This window comes from Vanessa cardui, chromosome 8 (assembly GCF_905220365.1).
Source record: "Vanessa cardui chromosome 8, ilVanCard2.1, whole genome shotgun sequence".
Classification (NCBI taxonomy): domain Eukaryota; kingdom Metazoa; phylum Arthropoda; class Insecta; order Lepidoptera; family Nymphalidae; genus Vanessa; species Vanessa cardui.
This window is the reverse complement of record NC_061130.1, coordinates 422,194-446,499: the sequence shown is the minus strand read 5'-3', so window position 1 is coordinate 446,499 and position 24,306 is coordinate 422,194. Positions and strand designations below refer to the sequence as shown.

The 24,306-nt window shown below is 33.2% G+C and overlaps 1 protein-coding gene across 1 annotated transcript in view; it reads left to right on the top strand.

The window, feature by feature from the left end:
• Window positions 1–24,306, top strand: part of LOC124531988 (polypeptide N-acetylgalactosaminyltransferase 2-like) — a 91,312-nt gene that overhangs the window by 49,742 nt on the left and 17,264 nt on the right. The window contains exons 2-5 of the mRNA XM_047106594.1: window positions 1,314–1,546; window positions 3,884–3,982; window positions 4,933–5,000; window positions 12,253–12,440. Coding sequence (XP_046962550.1) covers window positions 1,314–1,546; window positions 3,884–3,982; window positions 4,933–5,000; window positions 12,253–12,440 — 588 coding nt within the window. The remainder of the gene's footprint in view (window positions 1–1,313; window positions 1,547–3,883; window positions 3,983–4,932; window positions 5,001–12,252; window positions 12,441–24,306) is intronic.

Below are 24,306 nucleotides of genomic sequence, written 5' to 3'. Positions count from 1 at the left end.
AATATCTTCTGTAATTTTCACATATATAATTGTAAGATCGATTTACAAGTTACATATAAATATATATTATATTCAAATATCCACTCGCCGTGCACACACACCGTCTTCACCCGCGCCCAAATCATATATTTTATATTCCCGCGCTTTCCGCGAAGTGTCACTCGAGGGGACAGATACATAAATACACAGATAATATATATATCAATATACAATATAAGTCCAATATTATAGATCTGTGTACACTACAACTTAAATAATATTCATTAAATAATTTTTGCATCGGTTCGATTAAAACCAAAACAAAAAAGTACATCAATAAACGTAAGAAAAGGATGAGCGCGTATCGATAAAGTTACTAATCGTTGCCAATAGTAACGATATAACAACACCGCGTTACCTTGACACATGACATGCCGCCGCTAAACATATAATGTGTTGTTTATGTAAATAGTCTAGTTCTCAGCTAAACCTGTTCAGAACTTGCAACGACTTGTTACGAAACCACGTCGTTATGAATGACTTAACTAATATTTAAATTTAAGAAACATAACGTGAAGGAAATAGAAATGGATAATTGAATTGTTTGTTTTCGTAAGTAAAGCCTAAACGAGTTCAATGTAACAAAGGATTGCTGTTTGTGTGGGAGAATAACCCTCTTTTTTATTATATGGGTTAGCGGATATGTAAATAGGTCACAGACAATGACACTATAAGAAATATTAATCATTCCTTTCACCACCACTGCCATCATTACGTTATAATCTATATTAATATTATAAGCGTGAACTGAAAACTCTGTCTGTCTAACTGTCACTCTTTCACAACGAAACCGCTGCACCGAATTTGATGAAATTTGGTATGAAACAAACTTGTTCTCCAAGAAAGATGAAGCGATATATAATAATATTATAACGTAATAATGAAAGGTCTTTTGTCAAGATTTCCATGAACAGGTCCCATTTTCCAAGAGACGTCAAATAACCGAAATAATACGTAACTGCCAAGTTCTAGTTTGTGATTGCAATTGCACTACGAAACTCGAACTAATCCATCTTCCAATTCGTATATCGACTACTAAGGCGTTGATTCATCTTTATTTACTGTTCCACCAATTTGGCCTTTGGCCATTCTGTACTGACGACCGTCATTAGTTAACAACTACACTTTAGTAAATCCATACGAGTGCTTACTTTTATTAACGAGTAATTATGAAAATCATAGATGATAATAATAAGTAATAGACAAAACACAAACTATATATAGATAATAGATATTCGGTAGAAAATATTTTAAATTTCACATTTTTGTTACAGGAAGAAAATATAGCGCTTCGGCTCATAAAACAGCACTCGGATATAGAGGAGCCCGAGAGCAGCCCCGCTTCTCTCGAGGAGTACACGGGAAGTACAGGGAAGTACTTCGACGAAGCGGGATATGTCGCGGGAGGTGCCAAGGACAACGACCCCTATGTACGGAATCGATTCAATCAGGCTGCGTCTGACAACCTATCCAGTAACCGCGCCGTTCCAGACACGAGGAACGCCATGTGAGTTTCTTTCATTCATGATAATCTTCATTTCCTAAGGGTTCCTAATATGTTCTCGGAATCTATTGAATTAGATAGTAATCTAACTAGGCTGTTAAGCTGTTCTTGAATTGCAATGAATATGAGTCAAAGGCAGCCAGTTTCATTGGCATTCGTATGCTTTAACAAAGCAAAGAGATTGTTATTCAATTTGTCAGTAGAACTTCAGTTCCAATTATGTTGAGGAAACATATCCTGTATCGAGTTACAAGAATTTGAAATAGTATTTGCTTTCAGCCTTAATTTGTGTGTGAGAATTGTCATCTTATATATTAATAGCGTAAGCCGACATTTGTCCCAGTGATTTTAGAACGATAACTGCACAAAATCGATAGATTATCATGTGGAGAATATTGAAGAAGTTTCTTCATTGCTGATTACTAAATTGTAACAATTTAACAAAGCTTTAGAGATCAGAAAGTTGCTGGCCGGTTAAAAACCGATGTTATAGCTGGATAAGAAAAAAACATTTAAATAAGGTTTCATCATTTTGGCGCCAAATTTAGATGAGTCACTTGCAGTTTACAATCAAATGAAATCAAAACAAAACCCATTATCTTCGACGTTTGTAAAAAATATTTTGAATAAAGAATTAGTTTCGGCGACCTAGATCTATAAAACCTCATCAATCTGGTTTAGTATAAAGCTACATATCCTGAAGTTCTGTAGAGAAATCTTTTCTGTCAATATATTCTCATCTAAATATAGAAATGATAGAACGTAAAGCTATTGACTATTTAAACGTGAAGTCTTTCCACCTCACCGAATTGATTCGATTGTTACAAGAACGGGGGAATAGGGAGATCGCCTTTGCTTGCATGTACTTATGCAAACATTTATTTCCCGTGAATAAATGTACTTTAAGATTGGCCAAATGCCTGACTGGCCAACTACTTTGTTGGCTGAATTCGAGATCCCAAGGACCTAACCTCAAACTCTAAGTTGGACCAATGGATAATTTCGAATGGAAAACCAGTATAGCTGCTGCCTCCGCCTCAGGTTTCCACCTGTCCATTACTACAACAACAGCCTGTAAATTTCCCACTGCTGGGCTAAGGCCTCCTCTCCATTTGAGGAGAAGGTTTTGGAACATATTACACCACGCTGATGGTGGAATACACATGTGGAAGAATTTCTATGATTTTAGAAACGTGCAGGTTTACTCACTATGTTTTCCTTCACCGCCGAGCATGAGATTAATTATAAATACGAATTAAGCACATGAATATTTAGTAGTGCTTGAAACAATTGAACCCGCAATCATCGGTTAAGATGCACACATTCTCACCATTGGACAATTCGGCACAAATGTGGGCAACACGCACATATCCAAATTTTCGCAATTTTATTTTATCGTTAATGCTTCTAAGGTTTTGAAATTGTCGTAATGGGCGTATGTTACGTCATATTTATATATTTTGGCTTTACGCAATACCAGCAGAGCCCTGCGGTTTCACCTAGTTCTTGATTATGCCATGCTTGCTTTGAATTGTTACGATCACACTCCTAACTAATACACTGTAAAAACTATAATAGATCATTCTTAAAATACGGACTTTCTAACCCGAATAGTTTTATTCAAAATGGGGCAATTCAAAGTATTTCTCAAATGCATGGCCAACCATATAAATTATTTTGTTTTATATTATACGAGTGAACTAACAATAGCAAAATTAGTCCTGCCTGAATACTAATTACCAAAGCAATCCGTTGAACGGTTTTGAGTGGATGAGCATCAAATCGTGAGATACAACTACATGAATGGAATATTAACCGCCATAAAAATACTAACATGAGCAAAACCCTTGTGGGAAAGTTTATACATCTTAAATACATATAATTAATCATTATTATATAAATATATAAATATGAGACAACATCACATACATTACTCTGTTCCCAATGTAAGTAGCTAAAGCACTTGTGTTATGGAAAATCAGAAGTAACGACGGCACCACGATACCCAGACCCAAGACAACATAAAAAACTAATTATAATCTACATCGACTCGGCCGGGAATCGAACTTCGGACATCGGTGTGAAACCCATGAAAACTGGTGTACTACTCGGCCACGGAGGTCGTCAAATTATATATAAGATATTTATATTATATGAACTGCTTTTTCTAAATAAATTGTTAAGAGGTTGTTTATTAAAATAATACTCTTCTTTTCTAATATTTCCAATGACAAATGAGATTTGTTTGAAAGAGTAAAATCAATATTTAACTAAATATAAAGTAGAGTTAAAAAATAAAGTATGGTTTGCAACACATTATTTTCAACCATTTGTTCACAGGTGCCGACTAAAAAAATACGATGAAGATCTGCCTGAAACCAGTGTTATCATAACCTTCCACAACGAAGCCCGGTCCACACTCCTACGCACCATCGTTAGGTAAACAATTCATTTGAATCACATATTTTATATTTCAAATACAATAACATAGAATTGTATATTTTAGTAGTCGTTACTTGCTATGATTACTTTTCCAATATTAGGAAAATCATATTCAATATAACCTAGTTACTTTATTCAAAAATTAATTGGATTATTTCATATTTGATAGTTAAATTATCTATTATGTTATTAAAAACGTAAAATTTTTTTTTTATTATTATTTTATATATTTACATAATGGCGAAATGTCGAGTTCCATCAAATAAAAATTAAAAACATCGTAAATATCCCGTTTTTAATAACTGTAATTATAATGATAACCATGTTAATTTAAAATCTTAAATTGTCTTATTGACTTTTTCGTAATTATAATTGTTTTTGAAACACTAGGTACTCCAAATATTTAATCTAAGTATATATATTTTTGGTTATTCGTTGCCTCGTGTAGCTTCTAAATAACATCTCAAACAATTATGATATCTGTCATCGTACATATTAGCCGATCGTTATGTGTTTACGTTAGTTATGAATCTTTTTATAGAAACGATTTTGAATTACTCCACCTCAATAATCCTACCATTACTAAGCAAACGATTCTTGATTATTGTAACCAGAGATCAAACAGTTTGCGGCAGGTGTGCTTTACCTATGACTTATTAATAAACACCTTCTATGAAATTATTTAAACAAGAATTAATTCTATAGAATTCTTATAAAACCTTCTAGATGGTTCTAGAAATATTTTAGAGCTTAACACAAAGCGCTATACAGCGACGTTTTGGATGAATTAAACGACCACAATGATGTATCATTCGAGTAAGGATGATCATGGATGGCTTGAACTAATCTAAACCCCGAATATTAAGTTAAAATCCACTTATTCAAATGACTAAGCTATCTAGAACTTTGAATCGTGTACATATTGTAACCCTTTTCATTTATTACAGTGTGCTGAACAGAAGTCCAGAACATTTGATAAAAGAAATCATCCTAGTCGACGACTTCAGCGATAATCGTAAGTATTGTGTTGAAACAAGTGTTATGGAGATATTTGTTATACGAATTAACTAACACGTATTAGTATTTTATTATTCAATTGTTCTTATGGAATTTTTTGGAAACATTATAACTTTGCCAGTTAACTAAATAAGGCATTTTACTCTTACACCCACTGTGTATTTACCTTACCCTTTGAAGAAATGACTACAGAATTTCTTACCAATTATTTTTGGTTGAATCATTTTCATGTTGAGCTATCTTGTAGTAACTTGCTTTTTATAACTAACGAGAACGTTTTAGCCCAGCAATGGGAGATTTTATGTTATTTATGTTGTTATGGAAACTATACAAGAAAATGCATGGTTACCTTGGTAGTCTAATAGATAATGCCCCAGTTCTGTGTTCAAATACAAAATTCTGCGACATGAGTCAAAATCAAAGTATACTTTATTCAAGTAGGCTTTTACAAGCCTTTTTGAATGATTTAACAACTATATTAAAAAGAAACGGCAAGAAACCCAGCAGTTAATCTTTTCCAACATTTAAAAAAACAGTCATGTTAGTTACTTCCAATTAGAAATGCATGTAATACATATATCCTGCTTGGAAATCAACAAATATTAATTTCACGCTTTTTATCGTATAATCTTGTATTGAATAATATGACTTCTTTACCAATGTATTTTATACAAATGTTTTAAATTTATGAGACGGTAAAGTTAAAGATTTCTGTATTCAAGTTATTCCAAGCCCTATTGGGCAGTGTAGTATAAATTCTCCTCAAAGGAAAAGGAGGCCTTAGTCTAGCTAGTGGGAAATTTACAGGCTGTTACTATAACTACTAAATACACAGAGATACGTTACGACTAGTTTCACCATAACAGTGTGATTAGAAAACCATAGAAAATTGGCGCTTACAAATAACAAAAGATCGCCAAACAAAACGACACACGATTATACATCCATTTTCATATAAACGCGCGTTTAAAAAGCAATTTCGTTTCGGTTCGCTTACATTGAGTATGAAAGAGTTGAATTATGTTTTAAACTCTTCGTACGAAACGTTTTAACATTTGAGTTGTGCTAAAAATGCTTACCATCAATCTAGTAATCAATTTAATCAAGATCAAATCAATTTTATTCAAGTAAACTTTACAATGAAGCGTTTTTGAATCGTCAATAAGTAAATACTACCGCCGTCTCGGAAAACAGCTTCTAGCGAGAAGAAATTTCAAGAAACTCGCATAGTTGCTCTTTTCATATGAAAAAATTTACAATGCTGTTAATTAGAGTAATTAGTGTCCTATGATGGAAGTCGAGCCTAACTCCAGGCGTTTCTTTCCAAAAAGTAATTTTTAGTGAATAATACGATTTATTATTAATTTAGTCTTAAAAATCTATTTAAATTTCGAAAATGGTAAATTGATTATATTTCCCATGTGGCAGAATTTGATGAAATTAGACACATGCAGGTTTCCTCGCGATGTTTTCCTTCACCGCCGAGCACGAGATGAATTATGAACACAAATTAAGCACATATATATAGTGGTGCTTGCCTGGGTTTGAACCCGAAATCATCGGTTAAGTTGCACGCGTTCTTACCACTGGGCCATCTCAGCTCTTTACCGCGAGCGACAACTATTACTGTATCAAGGTCTTTATTGAACATTGATGATTTACCGATTGCCGAAATTCCACCATCGCCTTACAAAGAAACTTAGCGGAATTATTTTTTGACGTAATTTAATTTTTGTTAAAAAAATATTGTGATGTCAGCGAAATGAAGCGGGTTAGTTATTGTATAGGGATGCAGAGCTCAATGTAACACTCGATCATAATATGTTTAAAGGCCATGCATAATAAGCGTCTAAATAATGACAAAGTGTATGTTTCGCATATAACCTTGGTCGTTGCAGTTTAATAGTGTAACCATTATCTGACCAACGAAACAAGTAATTTTCATAAATTTTATGTTATTATATATCAGACGAGTAAAAAGTTAACAGATTCAAAAATCACACCGGTGTTACGCAAAAGATTTCGCTGTGAACTACGAGAAATAATAATAATAAATAAATATGAGACAACATCACATACATTACTTCGACGACCTCCATGGTCGAGTGGTGTGTACACCGGTTTTCATGGGTACGCCGCTCTGAGGTCCCGGGTTCGATTCCCGGCCGAGTCGATGTAGATTACCATTAGTTTTCTATGTTGTCTTGGGTCTGGGTGTTTGTGGTACCGTAGTTACTTCTGATTTCCATAACACAAGTGCTTCAGCTACTTACATTGGGATCAGAGTAATGTATGTGATGTTGTCTCATATTTATTACTCTGATCCCAATGTAAGTATCTGAAGCACCTGTGTTATGGAAATCATAGGTAACGACGGTACCATAAACACCCAGACCCAAGACAACATAGAAAACTAATGGTAATCTACATCGACTCGGCCGGGAATCGAACCCGGGACCTCAGAGTGGCGTACCCATGAAAACCGGTGTACACACCACTCGACGATAGAGGTCGTCAATGAAGAGAAATAGGATGTTGAATCTGACCCACTAAGGAAACGATTTGTAAATAGAAAGATTTAACTTCGTTGTAGGTTGGTGGTACCACCTACTTATGACATATTCTTCTCCCAAAAATAATACTCAGGTTTAAAGGATGAGAGGGACAGATAGACTATGAGGACCATCATCATACAAATTTCTTAAAACAATTTTAACCATTTATTTAATTAATTTAACTTAGTATAAGTTACTTTAACATATAACAAGAAATACGTAATTAAGTTTGTTGTATTGTTAAAACAAATCACACATCACATTAAAATACATTTGTGCAATGAGAATATTCATTCATAAATCTATTTAACTAAAATCTCTATGGGAAATCAGTCAAGCCGTTACGACTTGCATTATTGTGCGCATAGAACATACGATTATGTACTAATCGAGGAATCTATGTATGTATATGTATTTTATATAATACTAGATGCCCACGACCTTGTACGCGTTGGATTTTAACAGAAAATTATAATATTGTAGCCTAAGTTATTCCTTATTATATCAGTTATCTGCCAGTGAAAGTCCCGTCGAAATTGGTCCAGCCGTTCCAGAGCTTAGCCGGAACAAACAGACAGACAATAATTGTAAAAAATGTTAGTTCGGTATATGTATCGAGTAAACATACATATGCATTGTGTAAAAAATGGCTATTTTAATATTACAAACAGACACTCCAATTTTATTATATGTATAGAATACGGGCTCTGGCTTCGCACAGATGCAATGCTGATACTAAATATACGACAGAATGTTTTATATACAGCGTCCGCAGCTTTCTTGTCATTTGACAGTACAAACCGCTATATCCCAGTGTTTTAAATCTACAATATCTTTGAAAATATTAATTTAAATGACATGCTGTAAAAGGCCATACTTATCTATATTAAATGCACAATGTTTTTGAGGTATATAATTGATTAATGATTAATGCTGTATTGCTTAAAATCAATAGATAGACAGACTCACGAGAACATAAGGAGTAAGACCTTAAACCCTTAAGTTATTTGATACCCCTCTTACTTGCAGGTCAATCCGCGAAAGAAAACTTGTAATTTATAAACGTGAAAAAATAATGTTTATTACAAAAAAAATAGTTAATAGTTTTTCCGGCGAAAAAGTGGCAGACTTACAATATTAAATACGATACTAGCTTCTGATAATTGTATTTCTCATAAGTAATGACATACAATAACAATACCAGTTATTTTTAGTTTACATATACATACATAACGATTAAACTGTTCTCATAACGCTATCTGTAAACCGTACTCCGTATACAATCAAGAGCTAAAACAATATACATAGTAATTGAACTAAGATTTATAAATGAACACTCTGTAGATGCTGAGAAAAGTTTTCTTTATAAGAGGTAAGAATAAATAAAAAATTAACAAAAAGAAAAAATACTTCAAACAAAAAACTATTTTAAAACAAATTAATATGCACTAAAAAGTAATAAAAACAATTGCGTATTCAACATATTTTTTAGAGTCCTGTTAAGTAAAATGAAATGAAAAATATTAGACTACTTAAAAGTCGATTTACGATTATATAACGACGAATTGATAACCTCCTCCTTTTTGAAATCGGTTGAAAAAGAAGGTGTTTACTTTCGAACGTATTCCACGCTCCAATATAAGATTCATTGTTTTAATACAAATACATGTGTCTAATTTCATAGAAATTCTGCCCCATGTGTATTCCACCAACCCGCATTGGGACAACGTAGTGGAATGTGTTCCAAAAACCTTCTTCTCAGAGGGAGAGGAGGCCTTAGCCCAGCAGTGAAATTTACAGGCTGTTGTTTTGTTGTTGTTGTTAATTAATAAATCACACATCACTCCAGGACCGACTGAGATATCAGTTTCATTCATTCATCGAAAAACATCCATTAATATCAAGAGAGAGAGTACCAACTTCACGTACTTTCACATTGTGTCCTGTTAATATATTAAATATGTCTTTACTATTGAAAGCTTATTAACCGTCAAATGATAAGTGTGAGCGAGACCTTACCTTGCCCCAGGAAGATGGCGTACTCGTCGAGTTGATGGGGTTAAAGGGTATCTGTACGTCGCGTGTTTCTAACAAAATAATCAATATTATTGTGCATGTATATATTATTAGTATATTTCAAGTGAATCGTAAATATTTTATAGTGTATTAAGATGCACAGGTTAACGTTAACATATTCACTGTAGTATATCTCGTCGGTCTATTGTTATCTGATAAGATCAACCAATCCAAAGTCCTAGATTCAAACCCCGGCTTGGGCCACTACATAAGTATTGGTAATTTTTTTTGGTAAATGCTTATCAGCAGACGGGAGTTTTCATATCACCCATCCCAACTATATTCATGTTCCATTTGTCTTCTCATTGCTTTATGAGATTAATAGAGCCTTTGTAATGTGTTATTGCATTTTATGTATTAATTTATATACTACACACATATATATATTTAAACATATATGTAGATTGTATCATGTATTTTATGGTATAAGTTGACGGACGAGCATATGGGCCACCTGATGGTAAGTGGTCACCATCACCCTTAGATAATGACGCTGTAAGAAATATTAACTAATCCTTACATCGTCAATGTGCCACCAACCTTGGGAACAAAGATGTTATGTCCCTTGTGCCTGTAGTTACACTGGCTCACTCATTCTTCAAACCGGAACACAACAATACTGAGTACTGTTATTTGGCGGTAGAATAACTGATGAGTGGGTGGTACGTACCCAAACAGGCTTGCACAAAGCCACCACCTACCACCAACAAATCTTTATCTTAAATTTAGTATCTTTGATACACTGACAAAATTGTCATACAAGTATATTAAATGTCATTACAAGATATTTTATACACACATAAATATATTTACACAAATTAAATCAAATACTAGTAAACTTATAAATACAAATACATTCATAAAAGAAACAGTATTGTTGTCTTAATTATTCATGCTGTTTCGTAAACACGAGCTCCGCATTGCATAACCATGTAAATAACATGAAAATTCTATAAAATTAATGACATATTTGTATTGTAACATTAACAACAAACGATTAATGTTAAGGCTTTTCAAAGGCTTTATATTTGTGATCAACATGCGAAAATAGAGAGCGCTACCTCATAATATACTTGTGAACTGTCATAACTTGCGAGCACTCGTATACACGTAAATAACTTACCTCAAAGCCTCACTATCAAAATCAAAATAAACTTTATTCAAGTGGGCTTTTACAAGCACTTTTGAATCTTCATTTAACAATTAAGTGAAACTAAGTATTTACTCTTTTTTAACATTTAAAAATTGACAGTAATGTTAGTTAATACAATTATTTAAATTAATATTAATATATTGAGGAAGATATTATTTGTTGCAAAGTTGTAATAAACTAGTTGTTGGCCGTGCCTTCACTTGCGTTTCAGATTGTTGGTTGTCATGTGTTAGACATAAAAGTAGCCTATCTCCTTCCTTAGAGTTCAAATTTGTAAAGTAGTAAAAAAAGTAACAGCCTGTAAATTTCCCACTGCTGGGCTAATGGCCTCCTCTCCCATTAAGGAGAGGTTTTGTAACATATTCCACCACGCTGTTCCAATGCGGCTTGGTGGAATGCACATGTGGCAGAATTTCGATGAAATTAGACGCATGCAGGTTTCCTCACGATGTTTTACTTCACCGCCGAGCGCGAGATGAATTATAAACACAAATTTATCACATATGTTAAGATGCATGTGTTCTAAACACTGGGCCATCTCGGCTCAAATTTGCTTCCTCCCAAATTTCATCAAATTCGGTTCAGAGGTATAGTAGTGAAAGAGCGACACGCAGACAGAATTACTGTCACATTTATAATATTACTATTGTTTAATATATATTTAATATTTATTACGAAACGATTTTAACTCTTTGGTTAATTAAACGCTTTAACATGAAACGACGAAAAGGTCGTCAGCGCGTATTCAAACATAACCTTTAGGTAAATTTTAACATAAACTTTAATAGATGTTAAAGTAATAATAAATTAATTAACAATTCGTTTAAATAATTATTTGTAATATAATGGGTTGGACAAAACTCCCAAAATAGAATAAGATTAAAATATATACATATATGAATTATTTTGTACGTGTGTAAGTATTTGTCGCTCGTGACTTTATTCAAGTTTTAGGATTTCAGGTAATAGCTCATGCCTATCCCTTTATACAGAGTTCAAGTGCCGAAAAAAATGCATCAGATAGATGTACAGACTTACTTGCAACTTAACTAGTTTCCACGGCTTCATCTGTGTAGTAGTTAACTCATCAGCATATATAATATTAGTTAGGATAAGAAAATTGAAATTTGACGCCATGTTGCTTATAATAGTCAATTAAATTTACATTGGTAAGCCAACACCTACATCTAATATTAGTATTGACAAAAGTTTGGATAGATTTTCATTCAAGTTATTTTTTAATTTAATCAGTTATTCTACTATTCTCTATATCGTAAAATAAAAATACAAATATTTTTTCCTAAATAGGCAACACTGTCAAATATTAAATTAATAGTAATAGCAAAATCTGATGTCTAAAAATACTTCAGACGAATTAATTATACCCTAATTAAGATTTTGTTAAATTTTTCTCTCCAAATTTTGTAGCTCGAGGCACCTAAATTTAATTAAGGTTATTCTTACAGCCGAAGATGGCGCTGCATTGCGAGCGATACGCAAAGTCCACGTGATACGAAACTCCAAACGCGAAGGGCTCATGAGATCTCGAGTCCGAGGCGCTGATGCCGCAACAGCACCAGTTCTCACCTTCCTCGATTCTCACGTAGAGTGCAATGTACACTGGCTGGAACCACTGTTGCAGAGAATTAAAGAGGTAAGACTAATTTCTATTTATAAATGCAAACACAGTACCAATCAAAAATCAAAATCAAAATCAAAGTATACTTTATTCAAGTGGGCTTTTACAAGCACTTTTGAATCGTCATTTAACAATTAAGTGAAGCTACCACCGTTTCGGAAAGTAGATTCTACCGAGAAGAACCGGCAAGAAACTCAGTAGTTACTCTTTTTCAACATTTAAAAAAATACAGTCATGTTAGTTAATTTTGAAGTTAATACAATTATTAAATTAATATATCCTGCTTGGAAGTCAACAGGTATTAATTCCACGCTTTTTTATCATCTACAAAATCTTGTATCGAATAATACGCCTTTTTCACCAATGTATTTTTTATAAACGATTTGAATTTACGAGACGGCAAAGTTAAAAATGTCTGTGGAATTTTATTATAGAAATGGATACCTTGCCCCAAGAAAGATTTATTGACTTTGCGGAGTCGGAAACTTGGCGTTATAAACTTATCCTTACTTCTAGTGCATATACAATGATTATCACTGATTTTATCAAAGTTATCAATGTTACTGTGAATATACATGATATTGTTGTAAATATATTGCGACGCAACAGTGAGTATTCCTACTCTGTTAAAAAACATCCCGAAGAGAGTCTCTAGCTCCAAGATTATAAATAAACCGAATTGCTCTCTTTTGTAAAATAAAGACAGATTCAATGTCTGCAGCGTTACCCCAAAGTAATATGCCATATGACATAATACTGTGAAAATAACCAAAATAAACTAAAAAAAACGGTATCAATATCTGATAGTTGTCTAACTTTTCTAACCGCGTATGCTGTGGAGCTGAGTCTCCCTGTTAGGGACGACAAATGGGGACTCCACTGAAGTCTGGAATCCAATTCTATTCCCAAGAACACGGTAGTATCGGCTACATCAAACGGGCCACCGCTTAAAGATATATTATAATTTTGCTTCCTAACATTGGGTAGGGTAAAAACTACACATTTTGTTTTTTGAGTATTCAAAACCAAATTATTTACATTAAACCAATCTTGTATCTGTGATTTCTGACAGGTTGACAGGAAAATGTGATAAGGCACCGTTCACATCGTCATAGTCAATTTTTTTCCTGTCAACCTTAAAAATCAGTGAAGTATCGTCAGCAAACAATACTATATCACAAATACCTTTAACAAAGAAAGGAAGATCATTTATATTATATACTAGGAATAGAAAGGGACCCAAAATTGAACCAAAATAGGTATGCATGTGTAAGCGATCCCGTGGTGCCCGCCGAAAGACGAAGAGGGTACCGCTGGTTTTTTAGTGGATAAACCCGGAGTGCTTGGGCGTACTCGGCGTTCAGGGCTCCGGGGAGTCCCACACACCTCCCCACTTTCTACCACGTGGGGGAAACGCGTAATGCGTTTTTCCAGCGAGAAAAAAAAAGGTTGTTCAAAATATATAAACTACTTTGACCACGAATCGATAAGACATAACTGATCAAGATTTAAAATAATTTATGGTATTAATTATGGATTCGGAAATGAATGTTTCAAATTTCGGTGATTCTTTAACAAGACCTTTGAATGTAAAAATTAAAGTATTATGAACGTATTTGTAACATGTAACATAACAAAATAATTCCCTAATAATCTGGAAACGTGTAGCTAAAGTTTTGTCATGTTTACTCCTGCTTTTGTCATGTAGTATTTCTAATTTAACAATTAATTAATATTCGTCAGTCTTGCCAAAGTTCTTCAATCCTGTAACTGTCAGTTCATCTTGGATATGATGATAATGAAATTATCATATTAATGTCGCTTTTTCATGTTCTGACAATTGTTCTTCGGAAACTTTACCAATTATTATAAGATATAAACATTCATATTGGACGAGGACGCGTCCCAGTTTAGAAGTAACGAGCAGAGGCCGCGAAATATGAAACTAAAAGTACGAAGGTCTGTAAGGTGTCAAGTTTGGGTCAACGTTAAATGGGTTAACAGGGTCTCGTAGTAATGAAATCACTGAATTTAGGCTAACGTGCTCATCACCAATTTTAGTATCAATCAACTCTAGTACTGTCTTCTATTATGAGTGCAGATTATTAAAGGGATAGATTGCGTGAACCAAAGAGCAGGTTCAAATTCAGAGAAGCACTATTATATTTGGATGTCTTTAATTTGGGTTTATACTTAATTATGAGGAGACATGCTTAGAACTGCACTGGAAATCCATGGTTGTATGTACTCCAAACCATCTTTTCAAATAGTAATAATAGGTAAACTGACAGGCTGATGATCTGATGGTAGTTAGTCACCATTGCCTAAAGACATTGGTGCTTAAGTTACATTCCTGTTATAACTAACGCACCACCAACATTCGGAATTAAGATTATATCTCCTTGTGCCTGATCCTCCAGCTCACTCGTCCCTCAAAATACAACAATACGAAGTATTGTTTTTGATTGTAGATATTTGAAAAATCGTGATAAAAAGCCCGACAGCACAAAATGCTACAAAATCAAAGAAAATCCTTAAAAAGAGGCACACTTACTACTTAACTTCGCTATGTACATACTAGCAGTTATATAAGTTTTTGTACATTAGCGCTTATCTCAAAAACTATTTAACGTGTAATATAACATTGCAACGTACAAAATTTTCCACTTTTTTACACAAAAGACACACTCCGTGGTATCGCGTGTAATGGAAGTTAGAACACTATGTTTTTCTGTATTAACAATTACATATATTATAGCTTTGTATCCGGCAAATGCAATTTTAATTTAGTCTTTGATATTACGACTAAAACAAGTAGAATTATTTAAATTATAGTCATGAATATTGTCTTTAAACTCTTTCTAAGTATCGAGACAAACGATGTTTAAAGCTAGATTGGAGCCTTAGGCAATGATTACAATAATTCTAAGCTTGGAGTGAAAGGAAGCGAACATAATATGATATGTTGCTGCAATTCTCAGAATAACTTCCAGAATATTTCCTAATCCTATTCCCATCAACAACATTATATTGCACTGTTTTATATACATTTGACAGCACATTTTAAACATATAAATGGATAAAATCACCAAATGATAAGAAGTTCCTATACTCATATATATTAGCACTATAACTGAAAGCAATATTTATCGCTAGCTGTTGCCCGCAGCTTAACTCGCGTTTTAGAGGTTGGTTGTCATGTGTTAGGCAAAAAAATGGTTTATGTTCTTTATTGGAGTTCAAGTTTGCTTCATACCTTCATTACCATCATTGGTTTGGTAGTGAAATAGCGAAACACAGACTGTTTACAGAGTTACTTTCCCATTTATAATATTAGCATAGATTGATTACACTGAATGCATGAATCTTTGAAAAATAGACGTTAGGTATATTGTGTCTTTTATTACACAAACATTCAACTAACCAATAATTTAAATGGTATCAGGATAGGTATGAAAATTATCACAGATTAAATCAGAACAATTTTGAAACCACAACGCTAATTTACTTATTTTATATATTTGATGGGACAAATGGGAAAACTGATGGTAAGGGATCACCTCCGCACGATAACCAATCCTTATTACAATACATATATACATAGAGTAAGATGTTATATTCCCTGTTCAGTACCTTTACTGGCTTACTCACGCTGACTGAAACACAACAATACCTTGTATCACTGCTTAGCAGGAGAATGTGAAAATGGCGCATTATTGTTAGTCGTTTATCAATATTTTACAAGCGAGATAAAAAGGTGAGTATTCTTATAGAATAGGTTTGCAGCTCAGCTAACAGATAAACAAACACAGCTACCGTAAATGATATTGGATAAACTTAACGTGCTTTTTATTCCATTGGAGAGATCATATTACACTCGGCAAATATAACTTAATAAAAATAAACAATAATATTTATATGCGAGGAACGAAATAACTGTTTGATTCGCAAATATTATCATTCAATATGTTTCTGTATTATATTATCTGAATCATTCTTATCCTCGGCTATCCCCCTCTTTCTTTCATTACTGGTTATTGTATTATCAACAGAAGCTTAGATAGTTTTATCTTCAGAAGTTGTGACTCGCATTAAAGGAGCGTGGTAGATACAAATCTAATTTTCATGAAGAACCTTAATTGTCAGGCTGTTTTTGATAAACCGAAATGGCTCAGTGGTTAGAACGCGTGCATCTTAACCGATAATCTTCAAGCCTAGGCAAGCACCACTGAATATTCATATGCTTAATTTGTGTTTATAATTCATCTCGTGCTCGGCGGTGAAGGAGAACATCATGAAGAAACCTGCATGTGTCAAATTTCATAGAAATTCTGCCACATGTGCTGTGACATCCATTGATGAACAATAGTCCTTCTAGTTTATCATAATTGTTGTGTATTGACTCTTTGTATACGCTATGGAAGTTGAATATCTTACACATTTCGCAGAGAAGATTTACTATCAATAGGACATTTATGGACATTCGCTTTATTTAAAACATTATACATAACTAAATTACATTTATAAAAACACGTTTAATAAACTTGTCTCAGTGATTTGAAAGATACTTTTCAACCGACTTCCAAAAAAAGGAGGTTATCAATTCGTCTGTATTTTTTTTTTTTTAGTTTGTTACCTCATAACTTTTCACTGGGTGGACCGATTTTGGTAATTTTTTTTTGTTTGAAAGGTAGTGGGGTCCCATTTTTTTTTTATTTTTTTCCGATGATGGTATCCATATGAAAACGACATAAGTCTTAAATTTGCATTATGTATATGCGCGACAAATAGGTGAATAACTGAAAATCACGTTAACCAATTTTGATAATTCTTTTTTATTATAAAATATATACTTCAAGGGTAATTTGGTGAAAGTTTGGTAAGGTTCTGAGCATAGGATCCATGACAAAGTAACGGAACGGAAGGGAACGGAACAATTCTGAGGAGCACGTTAGCGATACTCAGTCGAATCTTTTATTTATAGGTTATTTGGATATTTGAGTCACCTTCCGTAATGTGGTTATGTTTATGTAATTATCATAGTCGAATATTATAATCAACTAGCTACCCACCCCGGCTTCGCACGGGTGCAATACTGATACTAAATATACTACAGTATTTGTTTATTACGACATCACATCGCAAACTTCTAAAATTATCAGTGTTTCTTTACTATATTGTTCATGTATTATATACACAAACCTTCCCCGTGAATGGGGCAGAATTTCTTACTATCTTTAATCAAATTTTGTGTATGTGATGTGATGTCATATGATGTACGAAATATAGTTGGTCTTTTTCAAAGTTTTTTGCTGAGTTCGATTATAGCTCTTTCGAGGGATCCTTGTAGTTTACGCCGCGTGACGTATTAAATCCGCATTTTCGAAAGTCTATTTTTGCTTTATTCGCAAGTTTCCTTTGAAATTGTCCTCGAAGAAGTTTCTGACTCATATAAACGGGACGCTTAATCTATCCATATTAAAAAAAAATAGTTAGTCAACATCATATAATTATTGTTATATTTGGAGTCGGTGTCAGCCAATAAAACCCTACAGTATATCTATAAAAAAACAATACGAGAATACTTTAACAAATATGTTTTTTACAAATAACCTTTTACACAATAATATACTGGATCAATCAAGGGGCTCGTATCGCTTCTTTCTTTTGATTGTTGGGGCAAGGGCACCGTTGCTGACACCGGCTCCAAATATACCAATAATTATAACTACATGATATAATCGTTAATCGACTTTTAAGTAGTCTAATATTTTTCATTTCATTTAACTTAGGAAGACTCTAAAAAATATGTTGAATACGCAATTATTTTTATTACTTTTTCGCGCATATTCATTTGTTTTAAAATAGTGTTTTGTTTGAAGTCGGTTTTTCTTTTTGTTAAAATTTTTATTTATTTCTGAGACTAATTCTCGAAAATACAATATAAAATGTATTTTTTTTATTTATAATTTTAAATGTTTAGGCAAATAATACTAAAAATATTTCAAGATTTTTCAAATTTCATCGGAACTAGACGAAAAAGCTTTGAAACTGTATTGTAAGGCTTGAAGGATTTTATTATTCCATTTTTAAATCATAATTGAGGCGAGTAAAGCGCAACACACAGATAGCATCCAAATTAACATCTCAAGTTTTAAACGAAACATTAATTAACTCAGTATAACGTTAAGTAACGAACGAGACGATTTCTATGATAAGATCTAACGTCGCACCCATTTTGTTTGTAACAGTCGTGAAAGTCGAAGCTTTACTTAGATAGAATAAGGTTTGTCAACTAATGAATTATTTTTAACGTTATTTTTACATTTACGTTCACACAAGCTGCAGTACGCTGTTTCTGCCTGCTTGTTTTTATTAAAAGTATTTCTTTCATTTGCGTCTATTAATTTTATTTTTAGTGATGTATTCTGGTCGTCTTTAGACCACCTTATTAAATTCCATTTTAAATTTTTAACTTGTATTTAAATTAATATATGTTATTGTATTCAAGTAGACTCATACACCACCAACCCGCATTGGAACAGCGTGTTGGAATATGTTCCAAACCCTCTCCTTAATGGGAGAGGAGGCCTTAGCCCAGCAGTGGGAAATTTACAGGCTGTTACTTTACTTTACTCTTTACTTTACTAGACTCATACAATTTAATTTTATAACATAAATTAAATAAACTTCCGTCCCGAATAACTGACAATCAACTCGGTTACTTTTTTTGTAACTTAATTCAAAAAAGAAAGCGAATCCCAATTATTCTGTTTGATTTGATAATTCTTTTTACGTTTGGATTAGTCACGCAATAGCGGTTCTAAGAACTTTTACGACAAGAATTTGAACTTATGATTCTTTTATTTACAATATTTGATTTACAATAACATAAGATGCATTATTGGTTACAAATATTACCTAATAATATTACAAGGTACTGTCGACAAAACAATAATGTATCTGTAGTTTTATGTTTTACGAATTGCAGTGTTATTCAATAAATCACTGGCAATACGAAATTATAATGTAAAGTAGTAAAAAAAGTAACAGCCCGTAAATTTCCCACTGCTGGACTAAAGCCTCCTCTCCTAATAAGGAGAAGGTTTGGAACATATTCCACCACGCTGTTCCAATGCGGATTGATGGAATTCACATGCTGCATGAATTTCGATAAAATTAGACACATGCAAGTTTCATCACGATGTTTTTCTTCACCGCCAAGCACGAGATGAATTATAAACACAAATTAAGCAAATATACATACATGTATATAGTGGTGGTTTCCTTGGTTTGAACCCGAAATCATCGGTTAAGATGCATGTTCTAACCACTGGGCCATCTCGGCTTTATATATATTTTTTGATATCATTCAAATATTATAATTAAAGTTAAAATTCGAGATTGTTCTTACAGTATAGTTCACCGAACAGGCCTCTATCGTACTCTCCGCTATAACTTCCTACATCATAATAATTTATTGCGGCGTCAATATGGCATGCAGACGAGATACTCGCAATAGATATTCAAACTTAGTTGGAACTTAAATGCAATGCATAGTTTAAATATTAACATACTTAGTATATTATAATAGAATTATAAATGACTAGCTTCTGCCCGCGACTTTTACCACGTAGATTTCGGATTTGTGACAGGATTACGTATCGCAAAAGAAAATAAAAATAACCCATAAAGATACAAAATAAACAGAAGTTAGAAGATGATTCTGATTATTTTTTTTTTACATATTGTGTCCGAAAAACCAAATATCGTGTGGAACCCTATATTTTTCCAAAATAAAATGTATACCTATGTTACTCGTGAATAATGTAGCTCTCAAATAGTGAAAGATTTTTTGAATCAGTCCAGTAGTTTTTGAGCTTATTCATTACAAACAAACAAAGTTTTCCTCTTTATAATTTTAATTTTACCTCTGTATAGATGATGATGGATGAAGTGATTTAATGATCCACGCTTATGAAGGATTTCACAATAATCACGGTTGTTATAAATGTATAAGATGTGTTATAATATCTGATGTAATTGAGTCCTCGTATTATATACTAAGTGGATGAAGACTTAATGGTGCTCCCATTGTTTAGACCCCTAATCTTCGATTGAGATTAAAGTATTTCACAATGTTCTTGGGTAAAAATTTTGTCTTATAATCACTAGCTCAATAGTTATTAATTATTTGCACAAAAATCCGAGTATCCATAATTTACATCCGGCGTCATTTAACCAAATGCAAGGAAATTTTATATTGAATTTGAAATATAAATAAATAAATAATAAATACATATTGGACAACATCACTTGCATTACTCTAATCCCAATGTAAAAGCAGCTTAAAGAATTTGTGCTATGGAAAATCAGCAGTAACTCCGTGGTTCCGTAACCACGAACACCCAGATCCATGGCAATATAGAAAACTAGTGAAGTTTTATACTTCGACTCGGCCGGGAATCGACTCCGGGATCTCGGAGTGGCGTACCCATGATATATGTCATGTCAAATATATCTAAACTATATTCGTTCTCGTTTTTGTCGTAAATCAAGCCGACTTTTACTACATTTCCTACAGAATAATCATTAGTCAACTCAATACGGAATGCAGAAGGCGCTTCCTCCATTGTCCACGTAACATCTCTCACGTTAGATTATTATGTAACATACAAACATAGGTACAACATCACGGTGCAATATTATCATTGCAATAAGTATATTTGAAACAATGTGGCCTTCGTACAAGTCTGGTACACCTTTTCTACCGCCCCATACCAATACCGTATTCCACGTTGAAATGTAAGGAAATGCAATTACGGGCATTGGGACAAAAATCAACTCCCAAGGTTTTTAGTAACAGTGTCTATGGGCGGTGATGACCGCTACCAAAAGGTGGTCTATTGGAGATTTATTTTAAAAGAAATCATAGCAAGATTCTTATGTCTATTGTCTGTACCAAAACTATTTACATCCTCGATTTAATAGTATATATAATCGTGCTGCAGAGTAACGTACTTATATTAAAGTAAAATCTTAATTGTATGCGTGGAATAATATCATCAGATACGTGCTAAACGTAAAGATTTGGTGGTAGTTCTAGGAGTCGTGATCTCCCAATTATATCTTCACCTATTATCCTTCTCTTCGGTTTGGGTCTCTCTACTATGAAGGAGAAGTTTGTGTGTTTATTCCACTACGCTGGAAGGAGGAATTGTTCGATAACTGACACATTCTCATTTTCTCACATCCAGATGTCTTCCCTCGTAGAGTATGAGATTCAGACCATCATGGATTTGACTTCTTATAAGGATTAACTGAGACTGCGAAGACTGATTACAGATTCCTATACCTTGCTGATAAGTTAATATTCTATTTGAGTGATTAATCATTGTATGTCATGTCGGGATATTTCAGCTTAAGCTTGTACTAGATAATCGAGGCAAGATTACCAAATAAAGGTCGTTGTGTATTACTATTTAATTGTGTAATTAAAACCTTTTGGTTTTCATTATATTTTATTTTATCGAAGGTTTTTGGTGTTCCAAATTCAAAGTGTGAATGTTTTTTTTTCTACATTATTTTTTATATTGCCAGCGAAAACTGTATTCGGTATATTGATAAACGTTGTGCCAAAAAGTTGGCAGCTTTGTGCCTGCCGCATTGCTTATTGAAGTACCAGCGCAATATCAACTTGTAGTTGTTAACTTACAATATTGAATTCATCATAACTGCACCGGTAGTAAGTCTGGCTAGTCACTAATTACTTGTTAACCTTATGAGTTAGTAAATAAAAGTTGTATAAATAAGTAGCCTAAGTCCTTCGTACCAAATTTCATTTATCATTGGTTGGATCGTGATAGAACAACAGGCAAGCAGACAAATTAAATATTAGTATAGCTGCATATCTATATAAGGCTTCTCGGTTTGAAAGTTTGGCGGGCTCAGTTTATACGGTGAGTGAGCCAGTGTCTCGTGTACAAGGCGTATTGGTAGCTGGATACTTACCTTTATATTGACACCCTCTTACCATCAGGTGATTCAATAACACATTTTTCAACACAACTTTCGTTTCGCCAATATTATATCTTACAGTCTACATATGTCAAAAGATACTTATCTTAAATGCATCGTGCGTGCACGGGTTTAGTTATCCCACGCTGTTAGAATATTGCATCAGAAAAACCGCTGCCTTAAGTAAGCCTGATACTGTTCTACTAACTGCGATTACAGATCTAAAGATAAAAATGATCTTAAGATTAAAGGCACTGCTTTGTAACAGAAGCGATTCTTAATTTAATTCTGATAGAAGATATACTACAGAATGTCTTACAACGTTAACAGTTTTTCCATCATTAGACAATACAGAGTTACCAATGTAAGCGCAAAAAATGTGTTTACGACATCAAATCAAATACTTTCAAAATTATCATACAAAAACCTCTCGAATAACTCTATGTATTAAAAAAAACGCATCAAAATCCGTTGCGTAATTTTAAAGATCTAAGCATATAGGATAGACAGCGGTAAGCGACTTTGTTTTATACTATGTTATGATAATGATTTCCCAAGATCTCGTTAGCGTGCACGCCACGGTCGCCATCATAAAACAGAAATGAATACTAAAAATAATACTAGAATGCATGTTACATGTAATTTATATTAATGTCAGTGTATAAATAAAGTTTAATTTCAAAATATAACAAAAATAAACTGAAACGACTCGGTCACGAGACTCGTAGAAATATAAATAATTATGAAAATATATTAAAGTTTATATTTTAATTAAGTTTTGTTTAAGCTTTGACGTCACGTTGCGGAATGTTGGCTGGAATTCCAACGGCATTTCCAGTTAAATAGCAATGCCGATTCTGTGCACGAATATATGTATATAAGGCTATATATATAAGTACACCGCTAGTAGTCATCTACTAAACTTGGTTTAATTAAAACATAATTGACGTAAGTAATAAATAAATATGAGACAACATCACATACATTACTCTGATCCCAATGTAAGTAGCTATGGCACTTGTGTTACGGAAAATCAGAAGTAACGACGGTACCACAAACACCCAGACCCAAGACAAAATAGAAAACTAATGATAATCTACATCGACTCGGCCAGCAATCGAACCCGGGACCTCGGAGTGGCGTAACCATGAAAACCGGTGTACACAACTCGACCACGGAGGTCGTCAAAGTAAACAAATAACTACAAAGTTCGTTTTGTTTCGGTTCGTTCTGTGTTAAAACACGTACTTTTTTATGATTGTAGCAATTAGTCGTTGATACCTAAACGCATTCCTTAATTTGGAAGGCTGCCAAGGCGTTGTAATGCGCGTATTAAAACACTGACACACTTCCTTGCCACCGTCTGTGCGTCACAAAAGCCGTTGTCATCATGATTATTAAATCTGTGTCAGATTTATAAAAAAATAAAAATAAAACACAACATTTTCACTTAACAATATCAATTTAATCCATTACAATATTTGTAAATAATTCAGGACTCGGAATCGGCAGGAATCGGCAATAGCCATCTAAATCAAATCAAATAAATTTATTCAAGTAAACTTCACAAAGAAGCGTTTTCGAATCGTCAACAATTAAATACTACCACTAATATTCGAAACAACGAATGTTTTCCAAATTATTTCATTAAAATTAAATTTTATTTTTAATTAAATTATGTGTCATTGAACTGTCATTAGTTTAAAATCTAGAAAATATACCATGAATATTACCTAATATGAAAAACAAATCGTATTCAAAATCGTGTTTTCAAATTAATCCAATATAATCTTTTTCTTTACCCAATGTTTTTTTTTTATGTAAGTGTCATATCGCTCAACATTAATGAGACTATATTTTATCG